General features: G+C 43.5%; 1 protein-coding gene across 1 annotated transcript in view; it reads left to right on the forward strand.

Annotated features, from left to right (window-relative positions):
- The window catches only part of SGSM2 (small G protein signaling modulator 2), a 116,514-nt gene extending 105,769 nt beyond the window's left edge, over window positions 1–10,745 (forward strand). The window contains exons 18-23 of the mRNA XM_070945499.1: window positions 275–399; window positions 2,729–2,811; window positions 4,849–4,958; window positions 8,372–8,468; window positions 9,016–9,183; window positions 10,646–10,745. Of these exons, the coding sequence (XP_070801600.1) occupies window positions 275–399; window positions 2,729–2,811; window positions 4,849–4,958; window positions 8,372–8,468; window positions 9,016–9,183; window positions 10,646–10,734 (672 nt within the window). The 3' untranslated portion in view covers window positions 10,735–10,745. The remainder of the gene's footprint in view (window positions 1–274; window positions 400–2,728; window positions 2,812–4,848; window positions 4,959–8,371; window positions 8,469–9,015; window positions 9,184–10,645) is intronic.
- Window positions 10,746–17,511: the final 6,766 nt, after the last annotated feature.

A 17,511-nucleotide genomic window follows, 5' to 3' on the forward strand; every position in this document is an offset into this window, starting at 1 on the left:
ATCAACATAGTATTAATCCACTCATTTTTATCTTTATTGTCATTGGTTTTGCATGTTGTTGGTTAAGCTGAAATGGCAACAATAAAATCATACCGGTGGGAATAAGAGTGCATTTAGCATATGGTGGCATCTCTCGTTTTACAAACTTACCTGCAGAAATTGTTTTAAAATGAATGGACATCTAAAATCCTGTCATTCTGCAAAGATCAGACACCACAGACAATGCTCTCTTTTGTTCAGCAACAGGTTTATAACAAATCTTTGTATTTTCCAGATAGAAATGCTGGACACTGTTGCCTTAAACTTACATAGAATTGACAAAGATGTTCAGAGGTGTGATAGAAATTATTGGTATTTCACTGCTGAGAATCTGGAGAAGCTTCGAAATATTATGTGCAGGTAAGTTAAACCTAAGAGGGAGGTGCAAGAGAGGCACATCTGGAAACCTTAGGACAATGTTTGTCAAGGGAAGAATTGAGCCTTGGCATCTGGAGTCAGATGCAGCAGAGCAGAGTGAAATCTTGAGATTACCCAATAGAACATTGGTGGTAGAATTTGTTGACTTATGTTTTTCAAGTCTGGTCTGGGCAGATCCTGCTATCTGGATTAGAATCCATGGAATGTTCTCTATGGTGATATTATTGTTCATTGCAGGCCCTGAACATCACATTTTTAAGTAAAATGTGTGCCCCTGGGCCACCAAAAGGTTGCCTGCTTCTTCATTCTGTTTTCATGATAGATGACTTTGCTGGCTGAGGAATTCTGAAGAAATCTATAACAGGGGTATCCAACCTTGGCAACTTTACAACTTTGGTAAAGTTGCCAAGGTTGGAGACCCCTGGTCTATAAGTCTTAAAGTTGCCAAGGTTGGGGATTGCTATTTGATTTCTTTTCTCGTGATAATGAGTTCAGGTAGTCTTCGACTTATGACCACAGTTGAGCCCAACTTTTTTGTTGCTAAGTGAAACATTTATTAAGTGATTTTTTTTTCTCTATTTTACAACCTTCCTGGCCACGGTTGTTAAGTGAATCATTGCTTGGTTAAGCTAATAACATGGTTGTTAAGTAATCCGGCTGCCCCATTGACTTGGCTTGTCAGAAGATCGCAAAAGGTGATCACATGACCCCGGAACACTACAACCGTCATATATATGAGTCAGTTGCCAAGTGTCTACATTTTGATCACATGACTATAGGAATGCTGCAGTGGTTGTAAGTGTGAAAAACGGGCATAAGTCCCTTTTTTCAGTGCCATTGTAACTTCAAATGGTTACTAAACAAACTGTTGTAAGTCAAGGACTACCTATATCTGTATGCCAAGAAAATGGAGCGAGAATTACTTTATCATGAAGAACCTTTGTAGATCTAAACATGCTCAGTTCTCCTATCAAGGAGATTTTGAAACTATTTCCCTTGTCATTTTCTGGGAGATGGGAAGCCATATAAATTAGATAGATAGATAGATAGATAGATAGATAGAAAGATAGAAAGATAGACGATAGATAGAAGATAGAAGATAGAAAGATAGATAGAAGAGAGATAGAGATAGAAAATAGAAAGAAAGAAGATAGATAGAAGATAGATAGATAAAAGGTAGATAGAAGATAGATAGAAGATAGATTGAAAGATAGATAGATGTAGATAGATAGATAGATAGATAGATAGATAGATAGAGATAGAAGAAAGAAAGAAAGAAAAAAGATAGATAGATAGATAGATAGATAGATAGATAGATAGATAGATAGATAGATAGAAGACAGACAGATGATGTTTCATTTCCCTCTAGGAGCAGGTGTCAAGTGTTATGTAGGCCTAAGTATCTATGGAGATTCTCAGTCATCCCAGGTCATGGTTGTCCCAAAGGAGCTTTTCCAAGAGGCAACTGGACTTTCTGGTTTTTCTTTGAAGACATTTCGCTTCTCATCCAAGAAGCTTCTTCAGCTCCGAGAGAGCGAAACGCCTTCAAAGAAAAACCCGAAAGTCCAGTTGCCTCTTGAAAAAGCAACTTTGGGTAGGCCTTAGTGATACCACACCAAACAATTGTTAACCTCATTAAACGTAGTGCCCAATTTGGGGTTGGGCGTTTACGATTTTAATGAACGATGATATTTGCTGCTTGCGCTATGTTTAATTGTGTGAGGTTCTGGGAAGTCCATGAGGTTTCATGCGGTGGACCAATCTCATAAAGTGTCTTCCAGATTCGTCATTTCCTGGTGCAAATAACGTTCTGAGTTCTTTTAACTTCAAGGTGTTGGTGATCACCTTTAAAGCGCTCCATGGCTTAGGGCCGGGGTACTTACTCTCCCCCAGGGGGAGAGCCTTCTCTGTGGTGGCACCTACCCTCTGGAACAATCTACCCCCAGAGATACGAGGGATCCCAGACCTCCGGACTTTTCGTCGGGCCCTAAAAACCTATTTTTTTCAGTTAGCTGGGCTGTCCTGATTTTATGGTTGGTTTTAAAATTTGATATGGATTTTAATTTAAATGTTTTAAATTACGGGCCAAATTTATTTAATTATTTTAAATCTATTTTAACTTTTGTGTATAAATGTTTTATCTTGGCTGTTCACCGCCCTGAGTCCGAAAGGAGAAGGGCGGTATAGAAATCTGAAAAATAAATAAATAAATAAATAAATAAATAAAACTGCAGAAAAGAGAAGGAGCAGCCATATTTGAATAAGCCACAATGTATTGATGAAACGTTTGTTCTCTTTTTTGTTGTTGCAGCTATGTTTGGGAACATTTAGAAGTAGGCTACGTCCAAGGAATGTGTGACCTTCTGGCTCCTCTCATGGTTATACTTGACAAAGGTAGGAAATGGTTGCTTTCTCTAGCTTGTGCAGCCCTTAGTGCCTACATAGATTTTACCTTTTTATGTCAGCCTATCCATAATATCATATACACAGTGGTGAAATGTAAAATTTGTTACTACCGGTTCTGTGGGCGTGGCTTGGTGGGGGTTAACGTGACTGGCTGAGCGTGGCCAACTTTTTTTTTTTTTTACTTTTAAAAGCATTTTTTCTACAACCTCTTCGGTTGTAGAAAAAATGCTTTTAAAAGTTAAAAAAAAAAGCCTCTGATGATCGCATGGCTCAGCTGGGCGTGGAGACGGGGCCACAGGGATTTTTGCTACCAGTTCTTCGAACCACCCACCGCCATCACTACCAGATCGGGCGAACCGGTCCAAACCGGGAGCATTTCACCCCTGCATATACAAACAACCTTCTCATTTCTCAGTACATTGACACATCCTGAAATCACTGCAGATGTATCTCTGGATTCAGAAGAACTGTAAATTTACAAAAAAAAAAAAAAAACCTGGGCAGGCCTCCCCACTTCTAAAAGCAGCCCCAGGAGGACTGAGCAGGCTTAGTGGGTACATCATATTGATTACAAGGAAGGAGGGAAGGAAGGAAGGAAGGAAGGAAGGAGATGGAATGAGGGGTGATGAACATAGGGCTGGAAGAGACCTCCGAGGTCTTCGAGTCCAACCCCCTCTCTTGCCTTAAGAGACTTTATAACATTCTGGTCAAATGGCTGTCCGGTCTAATGAGTCTATTTTTGAAAACCTCCAGTGATGGAGCACCCACCACTCTGAGAGGCGAGCTATTCCATTGATTTCATTTTTCTTAATTAATTTAAAATGGGTTGTTGAAAGGCTCCCTTAATATTATAATTTATCTATAGGCTGTCACACTTTCCTTCCTGCACTAATACAGTACTAAATCAATAATCTGAAATCCATCACTAGAGATTTTTCCTTGGGCTTCAACTTCTCTCAGGCTGACCCCTCCCAAATCCCTCTCTCCTAATGAAATAGCCGATCCACCAACCTGAAGCCCTCCAAACCCATTGGGATTGGCTCCCAGAGATCTTCAAATGATTGCGTTTAACTTTCAGTACGAGCGGCAAGGAAACTGTGAAACATGGGATGGTCATAATATGATTACTTTCCACTTGCAATACAGGTAGTCCTCGACTTACAACCACAACCGAGCCCCAAAATTTCTGTTGCTAAGCGAGACATTTGTTAAGTGAGTTTTGCCCCATTTTACAACCTTTCTTGCTACAGTTGTTAAGTTTGTAACAGGGTTGTTAAGTGAACCTGGCTTCCCCATTGATTTTGCTTGTCAGAAGGTCTCCTGGGACCAGGGGTGAAATCCAGCAAGTTCTGACAGGTTCTGGAGAACCAGTAGTGGAAATTCTGGCCCCAGGGTGGGGTGGGAATGGAGATTTTGCAATATCCTTCCCCCCAGGATGGTGAGGGAATGGGGATTTTGCAGTATCTTTCCCCTGGAGTGGGGTGAGAATGGGGATTTTGCAGTATCTTTCCCCTGGAGTGGGATGGGAATTGAGATTTTGCAATATCCTTCCCCTGCCACTCCCACCAAGCCACTCCCACCAAGCCACGCCCACAAAACCAATAGTAAAAAAAAATTGGATTTCACCACTGCCCGGGACACTGCAACCATCATAAATATGAGCCAGTTGCCAAGCGTCTGAATTTTGATCATGTGATCATGGGGATGCTGCAACAGTCGTAAGTGTGAAAAAAAGCCATCAGTTACTTTTTTCAGTGCCGCTGTAACTTTGAACGGTCGCTAAATGAACCATTGTAAGTCGAGGACTACCTGTAATAATGTTTTAATGTCCTGGTTCTTTCCATTATGATTTGGAGTGTGGTTCTCGGCATGCTACCACAAGGCTGGCCTGCAGCAGTTGCTTTCTTGTATTGTTCAACGTTGTGGGCACCGCTTGCCGGTTAAAAGGCAGATAATAAATATTGGTTTCCTTAGGCAATTATTGAAAATTCATGGAGCTAACGCCTACCTTTGCCTGGTTTTTAGATGAGCTGGCTTACAGCTGCTTTACTCATCTCATGAAGCGAATGAGCCAAAATTTCCCCAACGGAGGTGCCATGGACACACATTTTGCAAACATGAGGTCTCTTATCCAGGTGGGTTTTATATCGGCATGTGTATTTAAAAGATTTTTTTTTTTATTTTAGCTCTTCTTGGCATCTTTCTGAAGCTCGGGAATTTTAGCCAAGCTCAAAGCAATACAAAACTAAGAATAAAGCCAAATACATCGCAGGATACCTTGATTATTGGGCAGATGGAAGTTATTGTAATCGTAATAAAATTGCAATAATATCTTTCCCCAGCCAGAAAAAGGATCAAGGGTTCTTCACAATTTACGCCCCTTAAATGCTTTGGTAAACAACACCTGGATTCTGAACCACACTTGGCTTGCTTCTTCGTGCTGTAATGGGAAGCAGAATGGACCAGATGTTGCTCTTACAGGGGTCTCCAAACCTGGCAACTTTAAGACTTGTGGATTTCAACTCCCAGAATTCCCCAGTCAGCCTGGCAGGGGTGGGTTCTAAAATTTTTTACTACCAGTTCTGTGGGCATGGCTTATTTTTGTGGGCGTGGCCTGGTGGGGGTAATGTGACTGGGTGGGCGTGGTCAACTTTTTTTTTTTTTAACTTTTAAAAGCATTTTTTCTACAACCTTAAGAGGTTGCAGGGAAAAAAAATGCTTTTAGAAGCCACTGACGATCAGGCAACTCAGCTGGGATCGCCAGAGGCTTTTAAAGGCATTTTTTTTCCTACAACCTCTTCGGCTGAAGAGATTGTAGAAAAAATGTTTTTAAAAGCTCTGACGATCCCAGCTGAGCCACGCGATCATCAGAGGCTTTTTTTTTTTTACTCTTAAAAGCATTTTTTCAGCCAAAGAGGTTGTAGAAAAAATGCTTTTAAAAGTAAAAAAAAAAAAAAAGCCTCTGATGAGGTGGGTGGGGTAAGCGAGCGGCGACTGGGCTGGGGACCGGTTTGGGGGCGTGGCCAGCCAATGTTATTACCGGTTCTCCGAACTACTACAAATTTTTACTACCGGTTCTTGCGAACTGGTGCGAACCGGGAGCAACCCACCACAGCAGCATCGCTGGCTAGGGAATTCTGGGAGTTGAAATCCACAAGTTGCCAAGTTTGGAGACCCCCGTGCCACAAGATGGGGTGGGAAGGAGAGGAAGGAGGTTCCCTGCGTAATTCCTATAAGTCAGGAGTTTATAGTTACCTAACTTGAAAACCTTAGCCTGGAAAAAGGTTTTCTATTGGTGGGGGCTGTGGAATGTGTGTTGATAGTGTTGAATGGGAGAGATTTGGTTTATGGGACGGTGGTTTGAGTTCTCTAGATAACGTGTTGCTGGTACGAAACATATCGCACCTTGCAAGACCTCACTACAAGAGAATTGAGCTTAGCCTTGGACTTTCAAAGTGAGGATCAGAGGTGGTATTCAGCCGGTTCGGACTGGTTCAGGCGTACCGGTTGTGGAAATCGTGGATGGGCCCACTCACCCGCCCTGGATCTATGCTATGCTATTTAGGCACGTTTTTGAGGCTGGGCGCATGCGCAGAAGGCCCGAGCGCCAGCAAAGCACATGCGCTCGCTCACATTTTCAGTGCTGGGCGAACAGTAGTTAAATTTTGTGAATCCCACTCTGGTGAGGATGCTAATAAATTCATAACAGGGTCCACACCAGGAGAAACTAAGGGGAAAAGGAGCTCGGGAGTTTATTGATTAAATTGATACGGTTGCTCGTCTCAAAATGCATGTAGTCCTCAACTTACAACAGTTCATTTAGTGACAGTTCAAAATTACAACGGCACTGAAAAAAATGACTTAGGACCATTTTTTGCACTTAACGACTGTTGCAGCATCCCCATGGTCACATGATCCAAATTTAGATGTTTGGCAACTGGTTCATATTTATGACGGTTGCAATGTCTGGGGGGGGGGTGATGATTGGCTTTTGCGACCTTCTGACAAGCCAAGTCATTGGGGAATCCAGATTCCTTTAACTATCATGTTACTAATTTAACAAATACAATGATTCACTTAACAACTGGGGCAAGAAAGATTGTATAATGGGACAAAACTCACATAACAACCGTCTCACTTTGCAACAGAAATTTTGGGCTCAGTTGTGATTGTAAGTTGAGGACTACCTGGCAACGAACAATGGTTAAGAATGGAATATAGGTCCTCCCATCTTTATTTTCACCTAATGTTCTTACCTCCTTTTTTCTCCTCAACAACAATCCTGTGAGGTGGGTTGGTCTGGGAGAGAGGGAGGGACTGGTCCATAATCACCCTGCCAGCCTTTATGCCCAGAGAAAGACCACAACCCACATTCACCCAGTGTCTAGCCCAGGGGTGTCAAACTCAAGGCCCGGGGGCCAAATATGGCCCACGGGGTGTTAAGAACTGGCCCGCGGGGCCGCCTTGGAAACAGCAAAGGACCGGTGCCTCTGCCAGCAAAAATGGAGCTCGGGAAAGCCATGTACAGCCCTCCCGAGCTCCGTTTTTGCTGGCAGAGGGTTGCAGGAGGCCATCGGAGCTTGTTTTCGTTTGCAGAGTGCTCGGGCCACCACAGGTGACCCGAAACGAGTGACGTTGAGCTGGCCACCCACACCCTGGCACACCCCTCCCCTCCCTGAGGTCAAACACAACTCTGATGCAGCCCTCAATGAAATCGAGTTTAGACAGCCCTGGTCTAACCCAACACCTCAACCACCGCACCTTATTTTTTTATTTTTTATTTTTATTTATTTTTATATGCTGCCCTTCTCCGGAGACTCAGGGCGTCTTACAATGCATTAAGCAATAACCTTTAATAATTAACACCTTTAATGGTTAGCCCAAATAATTTAAACCAATTAAAGGCAGATAAGAACTGGTAATCCTTATGATCACAATCGGGAGCAGAATTTCTATTGCGAAGCTAGGCAATTGTTAAGTGAATCGCACCTGATTTTACACTCCCTTTTTTTTTTGCCATGGTTGCTAAGCGAATCACTGCAGTTGTTAAATGAATCACATGGTTGTTAAGTGAATACCGCTCCCACCATTGACTTCACTTGTCTGGGAAGGTTGCAAACGGCGATCACATGATTCCGGAACAGGAGAACCAAGTGCGTGAATTTTGATCGCCATGAGCTTGATGATGCTGTATCGGTCATAAGTGTGAAACCTAGGCATAAGTAACTTTGTTTTCAGCGCGGTTGTAACTTTCAATGGTCACTAAATGAATGGTTAAAAGTCAAGGACAGCCAGTACTGGTTTTCCTATTACCGTGCGGCATTTCCATCTCTTCCTCCTTAATCAGAATTTTTGCAGAAGGAAAAAAAAAAGATGGGACAATATGAGAGAAGAATGATGACTGAAGGAATGATTGCATTCTAGATTATTCGTAAAATTACAAATGTATGTAATTGCATACACCCAAAAAAATGTGTTTATGACTACCTCACGGCACATATATCCTTTATTTTTTTCTCTGTGGTTTTTTTTTTTAAACTCAAAAAAGATTTTAGATTCTGAGCTCTTTGAATTGATGCACCAGAATGGAGATTATACGCACTTCTACTTCTGCTACCGGTGGTTCCTGCTAGATTTTAAAAGAGGTAAGGATTTTTAAAAGGGGACGCGGTGGCTCAGTGCTAAGATGCTGAGCTTGTCGATCAGAAGGTCGGCAGTTTGAATCCCTAGTGCCGCATAAGTGAGTGAGTGAGCTCCCATTACTTGTCCCAGCTTCTGCCAACCTAGCAGTTTGAAAGCATGTAAAAATGCAAGTAGAAAAATAGGGACCACCTTTGATGGGAAGGGAACAGCGTTCCGTGCGCCTTTGGCGTTGAGTCATGCCGGCCACATGACCAGGGAGACGTCTTCGGACAGCGCTATCTCTTTGGCTTTGAAACGTGTCAGTGTCAGGAATGACTAGCACATATATGCGAGGGGAACCTTTACCTTTGCCTAAGGATTCTTTCCCCCCTAGGGTGTTGGCTAGAATTCTTCCATGCTGGCTGGGGAATTCTGAGAGTTGAAGTCCACAAAATCTTAAAGTTGCCATTTTGGAGACCCCTGCTCTACATGGGGAGAAATCGCTTCGTCCATTTTTATTGTGATGCGCTGAAGTAATCCAATGCTCTTTCCAATGTCTGTTCCATTCAGAATTGTTGTACGAGGATGTATTTACAGTGTGGGAAGTTATCTGGGCGGCGAAGCACATCTCTTCCGAACATTTTGTCCTTTTCATTGCCTTAGCACTGGTGGAGTCCTATCGAGAGATTATCCGCGATAACAACATGGACTTCACTGATATCATCAAGTTTTTTAACGGTAAGGAAGTAAGAACGGAACAAGATTTTGCTCATTTTTTTAATTTGCGAGGGGGCTAATTCCCTGTTTACAGGTAGCCCTCGACTTACGACCATTTGTTTAGTCATCGTTCAAAGTTAAAATGGTGCTGAAAAAGTGACTTATGGCCGGTTTTCCACACTTATGACCGTTGCAGCGTTCTCACCATCATGTGATCAAAACTCAGATGCTTGGCAACTGACATGTATTTGTGACAGTTGCAGTGTCCAAGATCATGCGATCACCATTTGCAACCTTCCCAGCTGGCTTCTGACAAGGAAAGTCAGTGGGGGAAGCCAGATTCGCTTAACGACCGCATGATTAACTTACTAACTGGCTGAATTAGTGCTGAATTTGTGCTGAAATGTAGGAGAAAGAAGGGACAGTGACAGATAGTCCTCGATTTACGACCACAATTGATCCAGAAGTTCCATTGCTAAGCAAAGCGGTTGTTGAGTAGGAATCACTTTTACATATTTTTTTTTTGCCTGCTTGAAAGCGAATCACTGCACTTAAATTAATCAGGCTTTTGTTCAGCAAATCCAGTTTCCCTCATTGTTCAAAGCTGGCTGAGAAGATTGCAAACGACACTGGGACACTACAACCATCAAAAATACACACTGTTCCACTGATTAATTGTTCTCACTTTTAGAAAGTTTCTCTTTAAATCCAGGTTGCTTCTCGGTTAGTTTCCATCCATTGTTTCTTGTCCTGCCCTCTGGTGCTTTGGAGAATAAATTGACCTCCTCTTCTTTGTAGCAGCCTCTCAAATACTAGAATACTGCTTTCATGTCACCCCAGTCCTTCTTTTCTCTCGACTAGCCAGACCCAAATACTGCAACCGTTCTTTATAGGTTTCAATCTTCAGGCTTATAATCATTTTAGTTGCTCTTCTCTGCACTTTTTCCAAAGTCTCAACAACTTTTTTTGTAATGTGATGAGCAAAACTGGATGCAATATTCCAGGTGTGGCTTTAGTAAGGTTTTATAAAGTGGTACTACTTCACATTTTGATTCTATGCCTCTCTTTATACAAGCAAATATTGTATTAGTTTTTCTGGCTGCTACAACACGCCGCTGAGACATATCCACGAGGACTCCAGGGCTCCTCTCACAGTTACTGTTTTTGAGTCGGATTTCGCCTAATGTACCTTTTTCCTACCTGTGTAAAACCTTGCTTCAAAGGGATTGAATAGAATCTCTTGGAGGGGGGGGTATCTTAAGCCAGCATCATTGAGCCCCCTTCATGGGTATCTTAAGCCAGCATCATTAAGCCCCCTTCATGGTCTGATTAAAAATGAGGTAGCTGTGAACAATGGCTGAGATTGGTCAAATTTCTGCCCCTTATCAAAATGTAAATTGCATGTCGAGTGAGCCTTAAGATCGTCTCGTAACCTTTGCTGTTGCTAATCTTTTCACCAATCCTTTTGCTATTTTGTGTGCAGAGATGGCCGAACATCACAATGCCCAAGAGATTCTGAAGATAGCAAGAGATTTAGTCTGCAAGGTCCAGACACTGATTGAGAATAAATGAAAGCCGGAGCTGCTGGGAGAATGTGAAGTTTAGCATTACTGCAAAAAGCTTTTGAAGGGGGGGGAGGGGAGGGAGGGGATTTTCCTGCACTTGTCACTTCAAACAATGTTTTAACAGCATCTTCCATGTAATGAAGTAAACATTCAAGAGATTTCTTAAGCCAGAGAAATTTCCAAGCAAGAAAAAAAAAATACTAAGCTGAGTTTTGAGTGTGCACAAACGGGTCCTCATTCTTGGACTCTTATTTCAGGGCCAAAAATCATTCTTGTGTGTTTTTAATTCTCCCATTTGTTCCAATTCTGTCGTGTTTGAAATTGCCTTTTGCCCTGGGGTTGGTAAGCAAGTGTGTAGTAGAGCAAAAAGAAGAATTCTTCCAAATTTTACCATTGCTATAATTTTGCAAAATGTTTATCTAGGTTTCCAAAGGAACCTCTCCTCCTCTGACTATAGGCAGGATATCCTGTAGGTTTGCCCAAGATTATACCAGATTTAGGAGTAAGGAACCCCATACTCTTATCAACCTGGTTGCTGGAGCTTACACAGTCATGTAAAAACTTGCTCAATTGAGATTTTGTGCTCTGTTGCGTATTTGGTCAGTCATTCCAAAGCTGAGTTCCAGCAGCGACTGATCAAAAAGTGGGAAACAGGGAAATACCCTTGTATGTTTCTGCGCAATCTTGAGGGCTAGAATCTTGATTTAAAAAAAAAAAAAAAGCTAGGAATCCAAAGGAAAGTTGAATTAGCTGGATTTGAGAGACGGGTCACTCTATAGTGCCCATTGGAGGATACCCCTGTCCATTTTTCATTTTGCTTTGTGAATCTGTCTTGTCCCCATGGAAAATTTTTATGCATCCAGCATGTCTTTATTTGTCCACTTGCCTTTACCGAGTTCTGTATTCGTGGCTACACTCCCAACGGCTTCCAAGCTGGATCGACAGCCACGGAAAGGGGAGTTTGACATAGCCCCAAAGTGCCAACAACTTCTGTCCAATGTAATAACCTTTTTTGTTGTTTCTTTCCTTGGAATGCAAAAAACAAGTCTTTTTTTGGTGGTGGTAGTGGCATGCACGCACGCACGCAGTCCTTGGCCCTGCTCGTTTTATTTGTGTGTGTGTGTGTGTGTGTGCGAAGTGTTTGACCCATGCATGGTTCTGCTGGACAGTTTCATGGCAGAGGAAAATGCTTTCTCCTTTGTGCATATTTTCTTTGGATAGCAAAGTGACGTCTTAAACCCCCCCCCCACCACCCTTATTATTGAGGGATCAATGTTTTAAACAAGGAAAACTCTGCACTACTTTTTTGGAAAATGTATCATATGGTACTTTACTATATAAAAGACAAAAACGAAACAAAAAAAAAAAAACCACCTCACAACCAAACAAAAAATAATTTAACTGTGCAAACTTTGTTGTACTGTTTATTTATAATGTTCCGCATAATGGTATTTTATGAATATTGTGTATTTGCCTTATTTATTTTTGTCCAGAGCAAAATATTTTCTTTATTGCTCAAGAATTTATCTCAAGTGCAAACATATGTATAAAGAAGAAAAAAATACATATTGTCAACAAACCTTTTTTTAATGGCTGCGTAGTGCTCTTTGTCTCCTGTTTGATTCAGAAATAAAACAACCAGCAGAGTGACAGGTTGTCATGATTCTCCCAATCATAAATCAGTACCTCCAGAAAAACAGGTCAACAGGTCAAGGACCAAATATTTCTCCAATATTCAGTACACATCCAGATCAGTTGAAAGATCCAGGTTTCTGTATTTTACAGCACCTGTTACCAGCAGCGGTGGGATTCAACCGGTTCGCACCACTTTGAACGAACCGGTTGTTAAATTTCTGGCTGGCCCCGCCCCGCCCCACCCCTTCTAGAAGTCCCCACATGCCCCATTTTAGCTCCCAGGTAAGTGCAGGGAGGCCTACTGGGCCCAAAATAGGGTGCGGGGGGGTACAGCACAGCCCCCCCCAAGCCCCATTTTTGCTCCCAGGAGGCTACAGGGAGGCCTACTAGGCCCAAAACGGGGCATGGGGTGGGGGGCCCGTTTTTGCTCCCAGGAGGCTGAGTGCTCCTTGTCATACCTCATGGCCACACCCATCATGGCCACACCCACCCAGCCAGTTATTAGGGCAGAGAACTGTTTGTTAAAATTATTTGATTCCCGCCACTGGTTACCAGGCTGGATTCTGGTACATCCAGATACCCAGAATTTTAAGGAAAAGTTTTTCAGATGTTTTCAACTTTTTTCCCCCCTTTTCTTTTTAATTTATTTTTTCTACCATGTTTTTTTTTTTAAATCTTAAGAAATAAAAGAAACTGCTTTCTCATAGATCCAATCATGTATTGCAGTATCTAAAGATTCTGAGGTACATTGAAGAGATTTCTAAGTCAAGCAAGAAAAGACAGGGTTCCTTTTTTGAGTCTGCCCACATGAATCCTTTCTGGATTATATTTTGGGGTCAAAAGCCACCCTTGGGTGTTTTTTAGTGAGATTGATGAAGACAGTTTGGTCTGGTCGTGAAGGCAGCGTTTCTCAAACTTAACTAATTTAAGCTGCCTGAACTTCAGTTCCCAGAATTCCCTAGCCAGCCATGATGGCTGAGGAGTTCTGGGAGCTGAAATCCACACATCTTAAAGTTGTCAAAAGTTGAGAAACTTTAGTTTAAGGAGCTGGCTTAGAAACCAGGCGTCTGTAATTTCTAGACTTGCCTTAGGCATGAGAAAGCCAGTTGGGTCACCTTGGGGCCAATCACTCCCCCTCAGCCCAATCCACCTCATAGAGAGAATAACAGAGTTGGAACGGACCTTGGAGGTCTTCTAGTCCAACCCTTTGCTCTAGGACACTGATGGCTAACCTTTTTGCCGCCGTGTGCCAAAAGTGGGGGGAGCACAGGGGGGTTACGCACGCGCGTGCCCACACCCATCATTCAATGTGCCCCACTCACCCCTTGCACATGCGCACGCAACCTCCCCACACTCCCCTCGGTTTTGGCATGTGATGGCATGGTGGGCCCAGTAGGCCTGTTTTTTTGCCCTCCCCAGGCTCCAGAGGCTTTCTAAGAGCCTGAGGAGGGTGAAAACAGCTTTCCCCATCCCCATGGAGGACCTCCGGAGGCCAGAAACGGCCCGTTTCCCGACTTCCAGTGGGCCCAGAAGGCCTGAAAATCAGGTGGCTGGCACATGCCTGTGTGCTGGAGCTGAGCTAGGGCAACACTCGTGTGCCCACAGATATGGCTCCACGTGCCACATGTGGCACGCGTGCCATAGGTTCGCCATCATGGCTCTAGGACCTATACAATTCCGGACAAGTGACTGTCCAGTCGCCTTTTAAAAGCCTCCAGTATTGGAGCATCATCAACTTCTGGAGGCAAGAAGTGGTTGTTGGGGGGGAACTCAGGAAGCAGAAGAATGAGGTATGCCTGAGGCTTGAATTATAATAAGGCAGGATTAAAATACAATGTTGTGGGGGCAGTTGGCAGTTTCCTCCCAATTCAGGGGTGAAATCCAGCAGGTTCTGGAGAACCGGTAGTGGAAATTTTGAGCAGTTTGGAGAACTGGCAGCAGAAATTTTGAGTAGTTTAGAGAACCGGCAAATACCACCTCTAGCTGGCCCCAGAGAGGGGTGGGGATGGAGATTTTGCAATATCCTTCCCCCAGGAGTGGGGAGGGAATGGAGATTTTGCAGTATTCTTCCCCTGCCACGCCTAAGCCATGCCCACCAAGCCACACCACGCCCAGCAAGCCAAGCCCACAGAACCGGTAGTAAAAAAAAATTGATTTCACCACTGCCCCAATCTAGATACGGAACAAATGCGAAGCACAAGCCATGATGAGCAGTCTGCTCATTTCAGGCTAGGCTTGGGACAAACCACATTTGCCAATTATCCACACTCGCTGACAATTCAGGGGGACATTCCAATCGGCAACCTCAAATGCTGAAGAGCCTCCAGCACTCTCCAAGCAGGTGTATCCAGTGGTGGGATTCAGCCAGTTCGCACCACTTCGGGAGAACCGGTTGTTAACTTTCTGAGCAGTTTGGTGAACTGGTTGTTGGAAGAAATCATTAGGGCAGAGAACCGGCTGTTAAATTATTTGAATTCCACCACTGGGTGTATCCTAAGATTGACACTAGTATCTCTCTCCCCCCCAACCCCAAAAGGTTAATCTGTCCAATGAGTGGGTTGTGCTGGAAGACTGAGATGGAGGAAATCAGAACAGGTTTTCTAGAGGAGAGGCACAGCTCAGTAACTCAACTGTTGGCTGAGAAAAAGGAGTCAGTTGGAAAATCCTGTTGTTGAGTTATGTCAATGGACTCCAGTCCCTCTAAATGTCAGCAGTAGGTGGCAGGCTATTCTCTTGCAAACAAAATAATTGAGGTGGAGGGGGGGGGATTTTTTTTAAAATCAGAGTTTCAACCAGCCATGCCCTCTTTTAAGGGAAAACTATTTCAGAACATTCCACTTTTCCAGCCCATTAGCATAGCCCAGAGGTGTCAAACTCAAGGCCTGCAGGGTGCTTAAATCCGGCTCGCGGGTCAGGCCTGGAAATATCAAAGGATCACCCCGCGGGACCTGTGGTGGCTAAAATAGACTGCCTGCAGCCCTCCTGCACCTCATATTCATCCTCCATGGCCTCCTGCAGCATTCTGCTGGCCGAAAACAGTCCCAAAAATGGGCCTGGATGGAAAACAGTCGAAAAACGAGCCGATAACTGCCCAAAAAACAAGCTGAAAACGGCCTCAAAAAATGGGCCAAAAACAGGCCATGGAGGGTGAAAACAAGGGGCAGGGGGGCTGCATGCAGACCCCCCCCCGGGGTCCATTTTGGCCGGCAAGGTGCTGGAGGAGGCATCCATCCCATCCCCCCTGCCAGCCCGCAGCGGAGAACTACAATGCTGATCTGGCCCTCGAAGAAATCCAGTTTGACATTCCTGGCATAGCCAGAAAGCATTAGCACTCATATTTGGCATTGCCAAATTGGGCTATTTGTGCCTCAAGATTCTTAAAACGTAGCAGGGGAATCCTGGGCTTTGTAGTCCCAACTGAGCCAGAGTGTTGGGATAAGGATAGAAAGGCCTTTCTTAGGAAAGAACTCTACAACTTTGCCAGCATCCAAAGCTGGTGCGGTCTTAACTCTGGATGTGGCTGCTGTTTGTAAGTCTTCCATTTAAAGAGTTTCCTAGGACACCCCAAAATATTCAACTAGGCAGGAAGTCAAATGGGAAATATTTAAATACAGGGAATCCTTGTTTAGCGACCACAATTGTGACTTGCAATTTGTTATGTGAAGCACCAAGTGAAACAGTTGACTGTGCTTTCCTGTTTACAGGCCTATGAAGGTTATAAAAATAAGGATTGGAAAGTTATTTTTGCATCCCTGTGGGAACCATGAATGCTCACTAAACGAGGCAGTCGCTAAGCAAAGACTACCTGTATGTTAAGACTCCCATGCATTTGTCATAAGTGTCATTCATTCAGACCCTAGCTTCTAGGAACATTTTCCCCAAACAAAAACAAACGTTTTCTAACATGGATTATTAGACAAAAGTTTCACTGCCTGGCAACCCGCTAGTAAAACAGAAGAAAAAGGAGTCACAACATTCTTCTGTCATAATTATATCAGCCATTCTAAGCAGACTTAAAATTTGAAAAAAATCCACCTTGGATACAGCAATGAATTTAACTAGAACGTCCCGCTTACTGGAGCCCATGACAGCACCTAAATCAGGGGTGAAATCCAGCAGGTTCCGACAGGTTCTGGAGAACCAGTAGCGGAAATTTTGAGCAGTTTGGAGAACTGGCAGCTACCACCTCTGGCTCCCCCAAGTGTGGGGGTGGGAATGGAGATTTTGCAATAACTTTCCCCCAGGAGTGGGGAGGGAATGGGGATTTTGCAGTATCCTTCTCCTGCCATGCCCACCAAGCCACACACACAGAACCGGTAATAAAAAACTTTGGATTTCGCCACTGACCTAAATGCAGAATGATTGAGACTGACCGTTCTGCTGGATTTATTCTTGGCAGATTGTTAAACTACAAATCAAGATGAAAACAAACCCAAACTACTGGTATGTAAAAACACAGGCAAACCAATTGGAACCCTTTAGGCTGGGTTCACACAACAGCTGCAACCAATTACTGAAGGAGCCCCTCTGGATTTGGTTCGAGCCCCCAAAGCAAGCCCTTCTAAACCACAATCGAAGCATGTGGAATAAATGCCAATTGCTCCCATCTTTCATCAAGATTGTGTGGTGTGAACGCTGCGCTAGGGTGTTTGGTATTGGGCACCTTAAATGTTTTTTTTTAAAAAAATCAGCATGAATGCAATGCTCAACACTAGCTTATGGAAAGAGATGGCTGGTTGGTCACCAAAGATGGGGAAATAAATTTTCACCCATCTCAAAACAGGTAAAATAGTTTTCCTGACTCTTAACCAGATCTCTACCTAGACTGTTATTTTGCCCCGCCAATACAATTCTAGACAGTCCAAAGGAATGTGGTTTGGGGTAGGCTTAGCAAATCTTACCGCGTTTTCCCAAAAATAAGACCCCGTCTTATATTCTTTTGAACCCTGAAATAAGCGCTTGGCCTTATTGCCATGCGCTCAAAAGCCCGATTGGGCTTATTATTAGGGGATGTCTTATTTTGGGGGAAACAAAGTAGTAGCAGAGGATCGGTTAAAATAGGTGGTCTCTGGCTGTTAGCTCTTGGTGGCTTTCATTTTGATTAGAAAGAATCCCATCCGAAATCTCAAAAGAATTCACGTCAGAATAA

The sequence above is a fragment of the Pituophis catenifer genome, unplaced genomic scaffold (assembly GCF_029215685.1).
Source record: "Pituophis catenifer annectens isolate HBS135680 unplaced genomic scaffold, rPitCat1.0.hap2 SCAF_1, whole genome shotgun sequence".
Classification (NCBI taxonomy): domain Eukaryota; kingdom Metazoa; phylum Chordata; class Lepidosauria; order Squamata; family Colubridae; genus Pituophis; species Pituophis catenifer.